This window comes from Panthera pardus, unplaced genomic scaffold (genome assembly GCF_024362965.1).
Source record: "Panthera pardus isolate Hobbes unplaced genomic scaffold, ASM2436296v1 HiC_scaffold_25, whole genome shotgun sequence".
In the NCBI taxonomy this organism is placed as follows: Eukaryota; Metazoa; Chordata; class Mammalia; order Carnivora; family Felidae; genus Panthera; species Panthera pardus.
This window is the reverse complement of record NW_026526821.1, coordinates 94604733-94624152: the sequence shown is the minus strand read 5'-3', so window position 1 is coordinate 94624152 and position 19420 is coordinate 94604733. Positions and strand designations below refer to the sequence as shown.

The following is a 19420-nucleotide window of genomic DNA, read 5'->3' as shown; positions in this document are numbered from 1 at the left end:
GCTTTTCTAATTCTTTCTCCACATTGCTACCAAAACTATTGATATAAACCACAAATCTGATTCTAAGGCTTAGAAGTACTCAGTGGCTCCCCATAATCCACACAGAGTCCAAATGAATCATGTTATCTGAGGCACTAAACAACTTGTATTGCCCCATCCAACTTTGTTGGTGCCTCTCCCCACCTTGTCCTGTATGCTCCAGCAAGACAGAATCAATTATATTATTGAGAACACCCCAAGTCCCTTCTCTTGCTCTCATGCCTTTGTTCCTTCCCTTGGTGTGTGAAGCTCTCTGTAGCTGAAGTCTGTTGTCTGACCTGAATCTATCTCCTTTCTTATGGCACAAGCACCCCATGAGCACACTAAGGGCAGATTTCCAGCAAGTTCCATTAGCTTGTGTGGCACCTTGGTGACCTCACTGTCACCCAGTGAGGTAGGAATATCTGGATCTTGGCCCCGGCTCAGAGTGGCTGGGAGGGTCTCCCTGAAGTGCTCCATCCCAGTCTTTGGGGTAGCAGCTGCTCCTTATATCTGCTATTCCTATGTTCCTTAGAGCTCTCTTCCTGCTACCCAAACCCTTATAACTCTAGTCTGCTATTGGAGTTAACAGTTCTTCATATTAAGCTTCCCCCTGCTGAACTTACTGTGAAGTTTTAATCTCATCACTGAACAGAATGATATATCCCCAAGCTCTTCTGATGGGAGCAACCTCTTCCCAGTCACCCTCAACCTTTAGGCTACAGTTTAGCTTGGGCTTCTAACTCCCACATACTCAATCTGGTCCAAGAAATTGGTTCCAGGAAAAGCAAATCGCATTCAATTTAATAAGACTGAATCCTGAGACCTCCTTCTCCCAGCCACATCACCCTTTCTCATATTAACCTCAAATGACCAACACTATAATTTGGTTGAACTGATCCCATCTGTGACTTGGGGGATGGTGAGGGAAAGGAGTAAGCACTGCCCAAATTAAAAAAAATCAACACATCCCATTCCCCCTCTAAATAATTTTTAGAGATAATCACCTAATTCATAAGCCAATAGAATTAACAAGACCATGAAACTTTTATTTGTGCTAAAAATAAACGGGAAGAGAATTCACTCTTTCCTGCTATCTTTAGTCTAGAAGCATGTAATTTTGAGAATAGTTAGCAGCTATCTTGAGACTATGACAAAAGGGCCTACAGAGAAGAGTGCTCTTAGTGAAGGAAAGGAGATAAGAGCCTGGTTCTTATCACATTTTTGTGCCTTGGTCAAGCCTTGCCTGAGCCAATTACCTCTGGACTTCTTACTTTGGTGAGCCAATATACTCCTTTTTTAATATACCAAGTTGAAAATGAACTTTCGGGACCTCATCAAAATAAAAAGCTTCTGCACAGCAAAGGAAACAATTAGCACAACTAAAAGGCAGCCGATGGAATGGGAGAAGATATTTGCAAATGACATATCAGATAAAGGGTTAGTATCCAAAATCTATAAAGAACTTATCAAACTCAACACACACACACACACACACACACACACACACACACACACACACACGCAATAATCCAGTGAAGAAATGGGAAGAAACCATGAATAGACACTTCTCTAAAGAAGATAACCAGATGGCACACACATGAGAAAATGCTCAACATCACTCATCAGGGAAATACAAATCAAAACCACAATGAGATACCACCTCACACCTGTCAATGTAGAATGGCTAACACTAACAACTCAGGCAACAACAGATGTTGGCGAGGATGCGGAGAAAGAGGATCTCTTTTGCACTGCTGGTGGAAATGCAAACTGGTGCAGCCACTCTGGAAAACAGTATGGAGGTTCCTCAAAAAATTACAAGTAGAACTACCCTACGACCCAGCAATTACACTATTAGGTGTTTATCCAAGGGATACAGGTGTGCTGTTTCAAAGGGGCACACGCACCCCCATGTTTATAGCAGCACTATCAACAATAGACAAAGTATGGAAAAAGCCCAAATGTCCATTGATGGATGAATGGATAAAGAACAGGTGGTATACATATACAATGGAGTATTATTCTCCAACAAAAAAGAATGACATCTTGCCATTTGCAACTATGTGGATGGAACTAGAGTGTATTATGCTAAGTGAAATTAGAGAAAGATAAATCTCATATGACTGAAGTCATATGAAGAATTGAAGATACAAAACAGATAAACTTAAGGGAAGGGAAGCAAAAATAATATAAAAACAGGGAGGGGGACAAAACATAAGAGACTCAAATATAGAGAACAAACAGAGGGTTGTTGGAGGGGTTGTGGGAAGGGGAATGGGCTAAATGGGTAAGGGGCTTAAGGAATCTACTCCTGAAGTCATTGTTGTACTATAGGCTAACTTGGATGTAAACTAAAAAAATAATTAATTAAAAAATAAAATAAAATACCAAGTTGAGTTGGGTTTGTGTTACTTAAAGTGAAAACATCCTAATTAGTATAACTTCATTGTAGGTGAGATCACAGCCATGTGCACATTTTGCTAATATGCAATGCTTTTTTTCTTAATGTCTTCCCTAGTAGCCTATAAAGTTTTGAAGGCAGAGGCTGAGACTTATTCACCTTTGAAGTTATCTGAGCACAGTGTCTTGTATACACTAGGCATCCAGTAAGTCCTTTTTGAAACGATAACTGAATACATAAATAAATTCCAAACAACCCAGCTGTGTGAAGTTAATGCCGCAATAGCTGTGGCAGAAAAGATATGCTAAGAACCTGGGCAGTAATTTCCCTCTTTATAATCAGAAACAAGGCTATTTTATGTCAATTAACTGCTGTTCTTCAAACACAAGAGCCACATTAGAGCTGTAGGACTACACAGCCAACTCCTGAGAAATAATCCGTTACTGAGGACACCCAACACTATTTGATGCTTATGTCCCAAAAAGCAGAGGTAATATTAAAGTCACCCTGTCTCATCAATGTCCTGCAAACAGGAGGCAGCAGCATTAGAGCTAGCCCCTGGTTGCTACGAAGGCAATCTGACTTTCCTGAGAAATTGACTAAGGGGTTGTTGTTTTTCTGTTTTGCCATTCCACTTTCTAGAGAGAGATTCTGAGATAATCAAGAACATCATTATTCCAGGACTTAGCCTGAGGATAGAAAAAAGGGGGTTGTTTTCTCTGACACATACATGTCAAGATGAGTTTATGTGTGTGATGCCATTGCCAACGCTAAGCACTGACAATACGATCTGATTACATTAATTCAGAGTCTAGGGAAAATAAATATCCCTCTTCATGATCACCAATTGCAATGCAGGATTCCTTGAGAAGTCTGAAGTGCCACATATGAACCTAACACACTGACAATGTCAGCTGATTGCAGGATACATCAGACGTCTGGCTAGGGAATCACTCACCAGCAACTTCAACAATGAAGGTGATTATAATTCAGTATTTTTTAATGATGTCTGATGTGCAAATGATTACTTTAGCTTTTCTGAGGAACATCAGATTCCCACCTGGGTGATAACCCAGCTTCGAATTGTATGTCACCTACTATTCCATCACTATCATCCTGATTTTAAAGCAAACACAGCAGCAAAAACCTTTTGTAATCATGAGAATTCTGAATGTATGTTTAAAAAAAGCTCAACCTTAAAGCCCATACAAATACTTGCATAATAATACAAGTAGTTTAATATGGGCAACAGGGATACCTGTGTTATAGGAAAAGATAGGCTCTTTAGCAGTCATGTAAACATACGTTTCCAAACATAATTTTCAGGTAGCAGAATGCAAAATCGCACACCCTGCCAAATCACACAAACTCTACAGATATCCTAATTCTTGATTCATTTTTACAGAGTGAATTATATTTGCTCATTATTACTCAATTTTCTGATAATTACTTATTGGGGTACAGGGCAGAGAATGAAAATGGGTATTTTAGGAGAATAAACTGACTATACTTCATCTACTTAGTGAATTATTGATGGAGAAACATGAATATAAGGTTCTGATCAAGCAACTCCCTCTATGTTCCTGTAAGTCATTCAGAAATGAGAAAAAATCATTGTCTGGAAAGAATAGCAATAAAAATTTGGCATATGGCCTAAGAGATAAAAAGGAAGATATTATGCATAATGCTTACCATGGCAGGAACCTACAGACCCACCACAGGGTATTACTCTATCATCTCAACCAAAAGAAAATGGAGTCACTACTTTTTTTAAATTAATTTATTTTTTAAGTTTTTATTTACTTACTTTGAGAAAGAGAGAAAGCACAAGTGGAGGAGGGGCAGAGAGATTGAACCCAAAACTGAGAGGTCATGACCTGAGCCGAAATCAAGAGTCAGATGCTCAGCTGGACTGAGCCACCCAGGCGCCCCTGGAGTCACTACTTTATGGCAAAGCACTTGTCACTACTTTTTGTTACCTCGGTATTATCACCCGTGCGGTAAGCAAACTCATTTTTTTATATGGAAAAAGCTTTGAGAAAGGTGTAGATGACCATTTCTAACCTGCTCCATTCAAACACATAAAGACGTTTTCTTCATCTGAGTTAAAAATACATACATAGATGCTTGCAGACAACACTTGTTTGTGAATGAGAGAATGTGCTTCTACGAAAAAGAACAAAAAGCTAAAGTAGAAGTATACAACAGGTTCATGTGGGACGGATTGTTGACACATTGTGGGTTTTTGTAGGGAGGCAACAGCCGCCTGATTTGAAAGCCTGACTGACTTGAACCCGGAGCGTGAGACCCGCCACCGCCTGTGTCTGGGAAGCCCTCGCCCTGCACTTCCTTCCTTGCTCCACAAGAGAGCAATGTTCCACCACGGCTACCCTCTACAGAGGCGGTGCTCTCCGGAGAACAAATGCGTTATTTAGTCTGCAATCACTTTTAATTTTACTACTGACAGTCTGACAGGACTACTTAATATTGCTGGGTTGACCTTTCCGTGGTTTTGTGCTAAACCCGTTTTTTTTTCCCCCCGACTTCCCTTCATCTGCTGTGTTGGGAAGAGAATACAATTGACTCCAGAAGACAACAGACTGTGGTGATATTATCAGTAGACAGCACTGGTCAAAACAAGTGGGTGGAGAGGCAGGATTACAGGCAGGAACCAGTGCTGTATGTCCCACCTCATCTTGGAGGATGGACACCCTCTGCATGTGGGCAGCTTGGGGAGAAGATTCAGCCTGTCATCACAGGAATGGCTGAACAGGGCCTTCCGAGGCGCAGAAAAAGAACATATGGGATGTCAAGTTAATTTCTTGAGGTTGGGTCCTATTCTCTCCCTGGGAAAGGGAGATTGTCTATCTAGGGGAAGATCTTTCTTAAAATGTTGCATTTGAAGATTCAGCAGGCTGCAAGGGAAAGATAATGAAACTTTTCTCCCACACACTTGAGAACAAAGTTACTTGTTGCCTAAAATGTGCATAAAGCGAGAAGCTTACTTTGCACCAAACTTTGTGATAAATGCTTCCTAGGAATTTGACCCTTTTTAAACTCCCTACAACTCTGTGGGCTATACTCCCACTAGCCCCATATTAACAGATGCAGCGTCTGATACGTAAGGAGGTTATACGGTAGATTACAACACAGTTGGCAAGTGGACAGCAAACCAAAATTAAAGTTAACCTTATTCCAGTAGCCAAATGGTGAATCATAATGTTGTACTGGCCGTTGATATCCTCTGAACTAGGTAAAGTCTCTCCTCATACTGCTCACCTCATCTAATCTGCAAGAGCCTTTCTTGGCTTTTACAGGCCCGTTCTCAGAAAAATCTGAGAGGAAACTCCCAAGCAGGCTCAGCTTTGTGCCCTTGGGTCTTCAGACCTGTGCACCCTTATAGAAACCGAGAATAGCTGTATCTTTGCTTTGTGGTTAATGATCATGGAACTCATACTGGAGATGTTGGAATTTGAGACCTTTTATAATATCATAGAGTTGATACATAACCTGGAGTCTTGGCTCTTTTATTGGGGCCAGCTCAGGTAAGATGTGACTCAAGACTTTTTGACAGACAACCACTTGTTTCAGAAATTTCTTGATGAACCCCTCTACAGAACAAATCTGAGATAGAAAGTAAGGTGAGAGTGGGCTCTCATGATTCACTTCCTTATCGCACCTGCCCCTACTTTTCATTTCACTGACAGAGAAAATAAAAACCTCAAGGGTTGGATAATAGGGAAAATGATAAGCCAGGAATGGCCATAGGTAGGGGAACTAAACCAGCAATAGGTTGACTCCCAAAAAATGAAAAGCCCATGGTTCGCATCTTATCATCTAAGGACCCTGATGTCAGTCCAAGGTTGGTGCTAATTGTCCAGAAGTGAAATTAACTGAGGCGTGGAATAAAAACTCTCTAGGCAGAAGCCATACTCTTAAGCAGTTGAATTATGTTATCTGAGTTCAGAGGACTGAACTACCCTGGTTGCAGACAGATACAAGTCAGCCTAGAGAAAGGCCTAGCTGTCAAGGACTGGAAAGGCTTGCCTTAACCCTGGTCTAGTAAAATTTGTGACTAGGGCAGGGCTCCACTTCCATTAGGAAACCAAAGAGTTGAAGAGAATGAAGGAAATGTGACAAGCAAGGCACTTATAATGAGAGTCTATGGGTTAGTGTGGTGTGTAAACGCCCACCCAGTCCAGGTATGTTAGATGCCAGACTTGGTGCAACAAGATTGACTTTAACCATGAGATGTGTATATGAGGCTCTTTATTGCCAGACTATAGAAGTGCAAGGATGGAGCAGGTAACAAAATAGAATTCAACACACAATCCATATTAAGGTGGGCATCGGTGGTCATTTGGCCAGCTAACCAGAAGAACTGACCTACTCTGAATGACCACACGGACCGCACTATTCTGAATCGCAAGAAAGGGCCAAGGCAGGTACACCATGCTCAGCCTCTGGGGCCTAAAAGAATATACTGTTTTGAATTCCAGGAAGTAAGAGGACAGTCCAAACTCAAGTGAACCTTCCATAACTTTTCCTGCATATTATTAAATGTAATTTTAGTATTAGAAAGATTTGGGGGTAGGGACAATTGGGTGGCTAAGTCATTAAATGTCCAACTCTTGATTTTGGCTGAGGTCATGATCTCACGGTTCACAAGTTTGAGCCCTATGTCAGACTCTGCACTGTGTCAGCATGGAGTCTGCCTAGAAGTCTCTCTCCCTCTCTCTCTGCCCCTACCTCAAATTCAAGTGTGCTCTCGCTCTCTCTCTCTCTCTCTCTCTCTCTCTCTCTTTCAAAATAAATACATTAAAAAAGAAAAATTTGGAGGTATACCACTCGGGTGAGTAAGTGATCTGGTGAGTAGTGAAACATCTTTGGTACAGTTCTGAGCTCTAATATACATAGTCAGTTTTACCACGCCCCTAAAGCAAGTTTCGCTAAGTTCCACATACGTACAATTTTCAGATGAGATAAAAGTCTCATGACATCCGCCATGTCCGCCAGGATGAGTAAGCGCGTCACAGCTGAGAGCAAAGCCCTCGCCGCCCTCACCATGGTGCCACGCTTCACTGATGAGCACGGGTCATCAGCAAACTCCGAAGAGGCGATGCGCATTGTCTCACCTGGAAGACAAAGATGGAGAGGTGTGTGGGTAGACGGCAAGCTCAGAGGCTGGCAATCATAAAGATCCATGGATGGATGATTATTGTTCTTATCGCAAAACCACCATGAACACGAGGTATTCCTGCCACTCTCCATCACAGCCCACCTTGAAGTTCAGTGCATCAGTGCACATTGGACAGAGGCTGTGGACAAAATAAGGTGTTCGTTTCACACAGAAGTGTGAAATTATGCTTTAAACATCAATAAGGAATATATTCAATTCAATGTGTCTAATAGTTGAGATGAATTTGCCCTGACCTTAATCAGTCTCACATTTCATTTCCCTTGGAGCCAATGGTATTTACTAGGCAGCTAGTTGAGCTCACTGACAGTTGAGGTGCAAAGTCAACTGCTCCACAGAGGAATGAAACTAAAACCTTGGCCTCATTAACACTGTACTCTTAATTGTGCTAATCAGAGAATAACAGACTACAGAGATACCCAAATATAGTCTTTTAATACCCTGCTAAGAAGCTATTCTCTAATTTAGAGAGCATTTATAAGAGAATTGAACCAATCCAACAAATGCTGATTAAGCCTGTACTATGTCAGATATTATTAAGCTCTGGAATTACAGAGGTGACTGAGGACACCCTGATCTCTAGGAGTTTCCCATCTAATAAGGAAACATGATGTAAATACATACTCATAATATCTGTGATTACATACCACCACAGGCTTATGATCAAGACCATAGGCAAAGAAGGGGAAGTGGTTGACGTATTTAGCGTGAGGCAGGGAGAAGCTGTCAACATTGATGGGCTCTGAAGAACTAAGAGGTGCTCACCAGAAAGACAGTGGTGGGAACAGCACCCTCAGCAGCATAAATGCCATGTGAGGTTCTGAAACCTGGAGCAGGATGCTGAGTGTGAGGAACCACAGTCATGTGGGAGGCACGGGGAGGAAGGGGTACAGAGAATAGAGGCGGCAGTGCTTGGAAAGCCGTGAACGAGATCTGAACTGTGTCCTCAGCAGGGACGCAAGTGACATTAATAGATTTTTATTTTGGCTACATCACATGAAATAAAGTGCAGGGGACAAGTTTAGGGCAGAGACACTAGTTATTAGGGCAAGTGCATGACTGTTGGAAAGCAGCAGTAATGAGGTCCTAGACTAGGGAAATAGAAATGGGATACAGAGAGGAAGGGGATATTAATGAGATCTGTGTTCAAGCATGACCAGATATGGGGACTGATCAGATGTGGAGACCAGGAGGAAGGCAAGTGTTTGGTGAATACTGAATATTTGTACAAAGGGATGCAGGAGTAGCAAACAGAGGGGTCACTGACGAGGATGAGATAGGTTCCCTGTCAGTGGACTGGATATCACCCGGGGTAAAGAGGCCTGGGAAGCAGAATCATGAGGCTTCACATAGCAGAGCATACACAGGGGCAATAAAAGCTTCTCCAATAAACTTGAAAAAGAGAGTTAATATGACCAATTATTTAATTTAGGGTAAAAAAAAATCATTCAATATTTATTATACAAATGATTACTTCTCATCTATTAATCCAAACCTAGTCAATTATATCACTGAAAGACTCTGTGTCCTGTAATGTATCCTCAGACACAAGAGAAAACAAAACAAAACAAACCACCCCTTTCCATTTCACAAGCAGATCAGAATAGAATGTAATTCACTCAATGTTACAGTTATTCAAACCCTCAGAGGAATACTTTTCATGCTTGGGAAACAAAGTCGTGTCAGGAAATATATTGCATTGTTAGATTTTTAAAAGAGACTACTGTCTACAATAAGCATACTATATAACCGACCAGCCTAGTCTCAATGCCGATACACAAACAAATAGCTTGATTAACAGCACGGGAGACATGTAAAAATTCATTACCATACTGGCACAAAGGTGAATTTTCAAGGTCTGACCCCTCAGGACTAAATATACTTTAAGGTGGAGGCTGGCAATTAGGAGATACATATTTAATTCACGTGTCCCACCCTTGCTACAGGATTGCATAAATCTCCTCACTCCCTGAACCAACCCCCTCAAAAAAAAAAAAAAAAAAAGACTCATTGGCAGATATCTGTGTTGTGGGAGAAGACTATCTCATTCTCACTCTGCATAGTGCAGCTGGAAAGAACATCCACAGTGGTAGCAAATCTAATGAAATATTGAGAAGGTCACCACATCTAAAGATGGACAGATTTGTATATGGTATCACGGGTGCAGTAGCTGATGGTGGAATGAATCTACTTATTCAAGGAAAGGGGAGATTTATTCTGCATATGAACCTAGTAAGTAACATGGTTGAACCCAAATTCTGCAAGCGAAATTGGTATATGAACCACAATAACAGTAGGCCACTCAGGTAGGGCTACTCTCTATAACAAGAGCCCTCAGAGGTGAGCCCAGCTGCACCCATCAGCATGAGGAGGAACCCTATCTAATCAACCTAATATTCAAGTACAGGTTTTTATATAAAGTGTCAGTATAATGGCACTTAATCCAGATACTGGCCATTCAGTCAGCAATACTGCTTCAAAGCTGAGTAACACATAGCAATATAGAGCTCTTACATGGAGCTAATCAAGTTGTGGCCCCCAGCAGACACCCCAGGAAGGATCTCTGGAGATGTCCATGAGAGACTAGAAAAGGGAAGGGGAGGAGAGATTGAGAGGAGAGAGACCCACATTAGTTAATGTGACTCTGCAAGTGGAAACCTCATGCTAAATTCTGACATTATTCTAAGATAAACAGAAGATGATTTAATTCAATTTAAGTTAAAAGTAAAAACTCATTTTAAACAGGTATAAATGATTTTATGTTGTTCAAGATTTTAAAGGAAAGACAATCTGAAGTCAACTATGACTTTAATGCATTTTATTTCCCTGTAGTTTTAAGATTACTGAATTAAAATGGAAATCTATATTAAGCAATGATAAGTGAGTTTATCAGGATAAAATTTGTTATTTTCCCAGGGAACCGCCTTTTCTAGAGGACTAAAATATTTAGCTAAGAAACAGCATGCATGTGTAGAAGAGAGAAGGGATCAATGAAGAGAGGATAATAGATCTGTCTTTTTAAAAAATATATATATACCATTTTATTCAATTTCAGTTACTTGATATGGACCTAAGCTCACAGAAAATTTTCTCTAGTAAAGTCTTTCATCTCCTCAAGCCACTACCACCTGCTAGAGAGAAGAAAAATTAACATCTCCAAATAAGTGACCAAAGGGAATAACAACATGTACAGAGAGCTTCTATATAAAGGCTTATTACATAAGTATTGTTCTAAAAACCATACATATATTAACTCATAGATTAAAGGAGAAGTAACCTTTAAAATCACAAAGACCTAGGATCACACTCTAATGCCACAGCAACCATTACCAAAAATGAGAGCTTGACAATTATTCAACCTTTGTGTTTGAGTCCCCTCAACTACAAAACAGGGGCAGAAATAATGAGACCCTCCTTGTGGACCTGCCATTATGGTTAAAGGTTACAGGTGATACAGTCAAAGCACCCAGCACAAGTCTTTACTCATAATGGGGGCTCACTCATTATTGTCATTAATATCACTGCTCCCACTATCACTGTGATCCTCCCCCTTACAAGCATAGTTCATGAACTCCTTGTTAAAGGTTTGGAAGTGCATATTTTGGTCGATTCCATTCCTGTGTACACAATAATTTAGAAGAAAACATCTGCCCAATAAAAATATTTATTGTTTTAAGGCAGAAAATAACTCCCCTCCCAAATGTTTCCAGTGCTTGGCTTTCACACTGATGCTTGTTCTGGTTCTTATGTTACCCCAGAGGCCCCAGGATGGATGGATAACTGTGCATAAGCTTGAAATAATATCTACTCAAATGTGGAATGATGCAGGATGATAATAATAAATAGAAGAGGGGGATAACATACAGAGGACAGAGTCTCAGGAGTAGAAAAGTCATTCTGGAAGCAGATTATGAACCAAAATAGCATGAAATACCATGTGGTGCCTCCTTTGAAGGCAGAGCCTGCATGTAACAAAAGCTCTCTTTAAATACTTGACAGATGAACTACTGGAAAACTGTGAGAAGTGAGGGAAAAGGGTATGGTGAAAAGCTAGATTCAGAGAGTGTTGAGCTGTCTTCCAGAAAGTTCTCTATGCAATATGTCTAACCAACAGTTATCATATGTAATATCTACAACTGTATATTCTCCTTTGTCTAGTTATATAAATTCTCCTTTAATTACATAGATTTTTTTTGCCTAATTACATAAAGTATAGGGCACATATTGATGGTTCATGTTCTTGATATTTTCTCATTGTAGACTTCCTAGAGAAGATGAGAAATAAAGAGCAAAGTTTCCAACCCTCTTAGCTATAATTTGTTCCCTTTTCATAATAACCTATGGCTGCCTCAGAACCTTTTTCACACATATTTTCCTCGAGGTACAAACCTTAGAAAATCCTGAGAAATGAATCCTCTGCAGCAATGCAGAAAATGCAATGTATTTTTAGACATGAAAGATTAGTGAAGTCTAATACCTGACCACTGCTTCACACACTCTTGTCTGGTTCTGCTCCCCAAACTATACATCTTCTTTGAGCCACACACTCACAGAGACAGCGAAGGAACAGACACAACAGAATTTTAAAATAATAATTGAGTGGACACTGCACATCATCTGAATGTTTTATCATTTTGATTATGTTGTAGAATCTGTAAAGCAATGTAGTGTTTAAAAACCATTTACTGCTATGGTTGGCTCATTTTCAAAGCATGGTGGGAAATACGTATCTTCACTGGAGATAAAGCAAATGAAAGGTTAAATGAAGGGTCAATGTAGGGAGCATCTCTCTATTGGCTAAATGGGATGCTGCCCAATTGATGAATTGCTTAATAAAGCCAATTAGATCTTCTAGTTAAGAAAAAAACAAAACAAAACCAGGAATGGTCAATGTAGACATGGAACCCCATGGAAGTTACAGTATTACCAGACAAGATTTTGACACATTACATTATGTCTCTTGGCTCCTTTTTCGAAGACAAAGGTGAGCACTCCCTTGACAGGAATTATCCAGAGTTGGCTGGTGTACAGTTGAACTAAATGCATAAGTAAATACTGAAGAATATTCCCCTCTGGGCTTATTTCAGCAGCAAGTATATGGTGCCCACAAGGTGACTCAGGATTCCTTCCATTTTAAGAATCTATCAGGTTGTGTCTATTCAGACTTAATATTTTAACATGTGCTGTCTTGTCTTTTCCCTCGTAAGAACAGTCTATTATTTAGAGCTCATGGTGTGCCAAGTTCTGTTTGAAGAGTTTTATTTGTTAAAATTCAATTACTACTCAAGAGAACCTGATGAAGTAAATACTTGCACTGTCACCATTTGTACCTGAGGAAATTGAAAAAAAAAAAGGAAGATTACTTGCCTAAGGTCAAACAGCTGGCAAGTGGGAGAGCCACCATTGACAATCAGTCTGGCTCTAGGATCTGTGCTATTAACAACTATAATTTAAAATAACTTTAAGAATCTACTTACTGCATTAAAATTATGTATTTTCATAATTCCATTTGGATGTGTATTATGAGTTGGAGAGGAGTACACTATTTCCCTCTATCAAGGAACTATTTAATTCAGTTAGCAGAGTATTATGAAGAAGGAAGGAAGGAAGGTAGGTAGGAAGGTAGGAAGGTTGGAGGGAAGAACTAAATAAAGGCATTTCTCCAATTATTTCCAGGCTCCAATATTCCCTATTGTCTCTTATCAGAGCTGAATTATGGCTGCCTACGCTGCATACATTTGAGTCTTCAACCCTTTCCCAAGACTGTAAATCTGGTCAGGGTACAAATAATTGTAGCATATTGATTTCTTTATTCCTAGCACCTAACATATATTTTATACTGTACAGTGACTCAATGAATGTTGGGAAGAGCAAAGGAAGGCCTGTCTGGCGCTTTATGTTTTAAAAAAGATCCAACTGCTGCTAAAGCAAGAAGAGAGGACAAAATCCTGAATGCTATGCACTTATCAGTGACATAGTAGGAATATTTTCTTCCATTTGTTTTAAGTTGATCTTGTGAGTTCAGTCAGCAGCAGAGAAGCTGTAAAGTCTGAGAAAGGAAGGTGACTAGAAAAGTAGCCTCTCCTTTGTTTTGTTCCCATAAGCATTTGCTACCAAGAGGGAAAAAGTCTTAAAACTTTTTTGGAAACAATCAAGAACTTGAGACAGCAAGGTGTGCATTTCACCCCAGGCTGGTTATGACTGAAATCCATGATTGGGAGGAAAGGTCGACAATCAGAATTTTTCTCTGAGGCTCAGGGAGGATGAAATTATGTATTTTCTCAAGCAAAATCTGCATTAAAAGAAGCTACCTCCTGCAGATCCTGTCACTTCTCTCCCTGAGCATCTATAGCATTGCTGGCACAGTTCATGTCCTTCTGTTACCAAAACAAACTAATCTTTGGCCTAAATATACAAACAAAGCCTTATATGCATATATGCATAATACATATTATATATATTAATCATGTATAATTATAATTATATGGTATGTTAATAATATATAACTAATTACAATGTTAAATACAATGTATGTTATATAATTATTATAGATGTAATGTATATTAGTGCACAATTATATTAAACAATTAAAATAATTAACAAAGTAATGTTTAATAAACAATATTTATGTATATAAAGAGGAGGTATCATGCAAACTACATCAAAGCCATTTAATTAGGGGTGATTGCGTGGCTCAGTCAGTTAAGCGTCTGACCTTGGTTCAGGTCATGATCTCGCCCTCCGTGAGTTTGAGCCCCACTTCAGGCTCTGTGTTGACGGTTCAGAGTCTGGAGCCTGCTTCAGATTCTGCATCTCCCTCTCTCTCTGCCCCTCCCCTGCTCGTACTCTGGCTGTCTCTCTCTCAAAAATAAACATTAAAAATTTTTTTAAACATGTAATTATTATAAAATAAGGATTCTGCTTTCTCCTTTGTCATCCTACCAAGGGTAGTAGACTCTGTGGACTCTTTATCTTTCTTCATTTTTCCAAACAACTCTAAGCAAACAAGAAATTACATGGAAAATGACAGAACGCTGATGGTTCCATTGTCCCTGAAGTGACTAAGACCGGAGAAATTCTGATCTGGGTAGAACCTCTTCAGGTTTGTCCAGCACCTCACTCTTACCTTCCATATAAAGACACAGAAACTAAATGGCAATTCACCTGTGGGGGGGTCAGGTGGCTGGGTGAGGCCAGCATCCCAGTCACCTGACATCCCAATCAGGGACTCTGGATATAGCCCCGAAGTGGTTGGGACACCAACAAAGTACAGTGTTACACAAGCAAATTAAAACTTCCTCCTCACCTAACAAAATCCCAAAACACCCAGATGGCCTGGCTATGGTCCTGCCTCAGTGGCTCAAGCAGCTCCAAAGACAGCCATGCATCCTCATTACGTCTGTCCCCGTTCTTTTTTTTCCAAGGTGGGTAACTGAGTCTCTTCCAAAGCAATTTTCCCTCTATCAAGATATGTTCAGTATGCAAAAGGACTACAAGTGCCAGTAATTGATGATTAAGTGTATGGAATGTTATGAGCTATTAAACATTGTTAGAGACAGTAATGTGCCACCCTGCAGAAGGTACAGATCATTAAGCGTATGGATTTTAATTATTTCAGCTGTAGCCTTTTCCTGCATTGGGAGGAGAGGGTATGGGGTAATTTTGCATTGTTGCAATCAGGAAGATTATCATGTACAATATGGTATATTTCACAAATGAGACCTTTGCAAGGACCTGTTAAATATAGCAAGGGCCATATTCCACAAAAACACGCTTATTGTCTTGGGCTCAAATTCAGTGAAAGACCATAAACTTGGAAACAGTAAACAGTGGTGTGATCAGTTTAACACAAAAATGGAGTATGAAGGATCAGTATTGAACACAATGTCACTTGATATTTTTATAGGGAAAAAAAGGGAAAAGGAATTGATGAACATGTAAATTTCACTGTACAATAAATGTTTCTGAAATAAGTGTATTATATCAAATATATAATTAAAGAAGGCTTCTTATAGGTTGGTTTGAAAGCAAATTAAGGAGCCAATGAATTATTTTTTTGTGTGTAACACCATAATTTCAATAACCCTGTATATATAAGGCAAGTCTCTCTATAAAAGGCATATTTCTGACTTATTTATATTCTTAAGTCAATAAATGTTTCTATTGACCAGTATCTTTACTCTCCTACAACCATGACCACACATCAAAACCTACTGAAATGTCAATAGACTGAAATAGTTGAAATGTGGTGTCAAAAACCTTTAGTGTGTTGAGGAAAGAAAGAACGGGCATGTACACTGGACAGCAGAGATAGAATGATCAACAAAAATACCAGCAGGCTCAACATGTCAACATGCAAATGTACAGGACATTTTTATTTCTTCTTGCTAATTAAGACATCATGTAAGGAATGGTAGAGTAGGGAGTTGGGGGGAGGACTTAATCTTCAAACTCCAGAATTTGAGAACACCTTAGAGGACATCATGAAGCCTAAATCTTAGTAGATGCAAAATCCAGGTGTGACCTCTAGGACAGAAACCCTCTTCCTCCCTTAGAAACCATCCAATTTGAGGGGTGCCTGGGTGGCTCAGTTGGTTAAGCGGCCGACTTCAGTTCAGGTCATGATCTCACGGTCCGTGAGTTCGAGCCCCGCGTCGGGCTCTGTGCTGACAGCTTGGAGCCTGGAGCCTGTTTCAGATTCTGTGTCTCCCTCTCTCTGACCCTCCCCCATTCATGCTCTGTCTCTCTCTGTCTCAAAAATCAATAAAACATTAAAAAAAAAAAAGAAAGAAACCATCCAATTTGAGACAGCTGTAATTATTAAAATTATTTTTTTCAACTACTTGGTCTTTAACACGTTCTTCTGAACCACACACAAAAATATAATCCCCTCCTCACTAAGACAGATCTTAAGAAATTTTAATTTTTTTAAGTTTATTAATTTATTTTGAGAGAGACAGAGACAGCACAAGTGGGGGAGGGGCAGAGAGAGGAGAGAGAATCCCAAGCAGGCTCCGCACCGCCAGCACAGAGCCCGACATGGGGCTCGAACTCACGTAACCGCGAGATCATGACCTGAGCCGAAATCAAGAGTCGGACACTTAACCGACTGAGCCACCAGGCACCCCCAAAACTTTTTTTAAACATCCTTTAAAGAGAAGGTAAATGTCAAAACAAACATTCATCAGCCCTTGCCCAAGAACTAATGCTGCATTCGGATTATAAAAAGAGCATAAATAATGAACAAACAACTCCCCACAGGTTTCCAAATGTTAAATACCTACTAACTAGTCATTCAACTCAGGATAATTTGTTTGTACATGACCTTTTAAGCAAATTAATAGTGTTAGCATGAACAGTGTTGCCAATCAGCTTTGGAGGAGATAAACCTGGCTTCTGGCAAGTTGTGAAAACAATTAGTAAGATAGATAATAAATGATTACTAGTCACTGATCTATTTCAGGATATAAATTACTATATATATACATTTGAAGATATTAAATCTAAGTTCTTTGGTGGAGCCCAAAGCTTCAATTTCAGAGGGAGAAGACAAGTATGAAGAAACTCACATGACTTGCTCAAGGTCAGAGTCCACTGGGGGCAGGGTCCAGATCAGCTAGATCTCAACCCTCAGTTTGGATTTGCTTCAGTTTACTACTGTGGTATATTTCTTTAGAAACATTTGGTTTTTGGGGCAACTGGGTGGCTCAGTTTGTTGAGCATCTGACTTCGGCTCAGGTCATGATCTCACAGTCTATGGGGCTCCATGCTGACAGCTCAGAGCTTGGAGCCTGCTTCCGATTCTGTGTTTCCCTCTCTCTCTGCTCCTCCACTCCTTTCTCTCTCTCTTTCACTCTCTCTCAAAAATAAATAAACATTAAAAAAATTGAAAAAAAGAAACATTTTGTTTTTGTTAAGATTTCAAAACTTCACAATGGGCTGTCCTCAAGTTAGTCCATATAAACGTTTTTATACCAGTTTGGATGTCTTGATACTATGCTTATGTGCAAATATATCTGTAAGTTTCTGGTTTTAATTTTGAGGTACCTCAAAATTGTCATGAGTGCAATGAAATCATACTTGCATCACTGATTTCATATCAGCTAAAATATAAATGCAAAGAAACATAAATGGGAAGTATAATAAAGGTACATTATATAATTTACATCTTATAGGCTAGAGATAGATAAACTATGCTTGAAATTGCTATACTGTAAAATAACAAGCCAACTTAACTTTCCTAAAGTCGTCTTTGGCTACACACAACACAGGAACAATCCTCATAATGAGAAAAGTTGATTAAAGATAGAAAACTCTACCACACATTTCAAACTTAGGAGCCAAACAAAGAAGGTTCCAAGTAATTGGTATTATGAATCTGGTAAACAGTGCTATAAAATTACAGCTCAATTAAAATATAGTTTAAAATACAACATGGAGAAAACTGATCATCTTCACTGGTTTGAGGATGAAAAAACAGAATGATCAGATTCTAAGATTTAAATGGCACAGTCTTTGCTTTAATTTCTGAACTGCCATTGATTCTCCAGTCATCGCAGAGCAATAGCGGTTTCTTAAATGTGATTATAGCCATGAGTCTCCTTTACTCAACCAAAGGAGGCACCCAGGTCACTCTCATTCTGGTTCCTATATTAAGAGGGCAAGGAAGAAACTACATCTAAATCAACATCAGTATATCGATTGTAAGAAAACATATCCAACAAAAATATATTTGTTCAGCAGGATCTGGCAATAGGTAATGACCAAAATTGATTTAAGGTAACTCAAAACCCTAAAGCCAAAAAAAACCAAACTGCCAAGATATGCTCATCAAAGCTTTCTTCACTTCTACGATCAATGGCTTGTCACTAGGGTCATGATGGTATCAGACAGACTTCTCTCTTTCCAACTCAAAAGTATAATTTTTTAAAATAAGTGAAATAAGGTAATAAAAAAAATATCACCCTTGACAGGGAAAAATGTCCCAACAGGGTAACGTGCAGCCTTAAGGGTGAAATAAATTTGGGTGATTAGAGGTAGGAGAGTGACAGTCCTAGCCATACTGCCTTAGTGTAGGGTTGATTATATGATTATAACTGTAAATGTGTGTTTGTGTAGAAAGTATATAAAGAGTTACATATCATTTCATTCATCCTTTTATTCATTCAGTAAGTATTTATTCAGTACCTGCTCTGTGGTAGACACTTGCTAGGTTTCTAGATATTCAAGATGAAGTCAAAATTTCTGCCCTCTACTTTTCACAACCTGATTTTTCTGAATTATCCAGGGTCATCCATAGAACATCTGCAGAGAAATGACCACTGAGTGAGCATTTGGAAATTCAAGACAGAAAAAGCTTAATGTTAGGAAGTTGGGAATCCTGAGTGTGTGTGTGTGTGTGTGTGTGTGTATACGTATACACACACACACACACACACACACACACACACACACACACGCTTAGTTAGCTATAATAATAAGTAAAGGTGGGTGGCCAAAAAGTACTTGTGTGTGTGTGTCTGTGTGCGTCTGTGTGTATTTCTGTATCAATCTACTTGCCTGTCCGTCCATCCATCTGTCCATCCATCCATCCATCCATCCATCATTCCATGTGTGTGAGACAGAGATTAAGTTTTTCTTTCTTTGTCCCTCCAATGTGTAGCTTTTAGCCTTAACTCTAAGAGCTAGCAGAGACCAGCAGCTCACTGTCAATGCCCTCCCCAAAATTCCTGTTAGAGGACTAAAGGCAAAGAGTATAGATCAGAATATCTCAGATAAATACACCCTTCAACATTAATTAA

The 19420-nt window shown here is 39.5% G+C and overlaps 1 protein-coding gene across 5 annotated transcripts in view; it reads right to left on the bottom strand.

The window, feature by feature from the left end:
• Positions 1-19420, bottom strand: part of CTNNA2 (catenin alpha 2) — a 1099255-nt gene that overhangs the window by 758896 nt on the left and 320939 nt on the right. For all 5 annotated transcript variants that reach the window (XM_019443126.2, XM_019443134.2, XM_019443137.2 and 2 more), the window contains one exon: positions 7391-7557. In XM_019443126.2, the coding sequence (XP_019298671.1) occupies positions 7391-7557 (167 nt within the window). The remainder of the gene's footprint in view (positions 1-7390; positions 7558-19420) is intronic.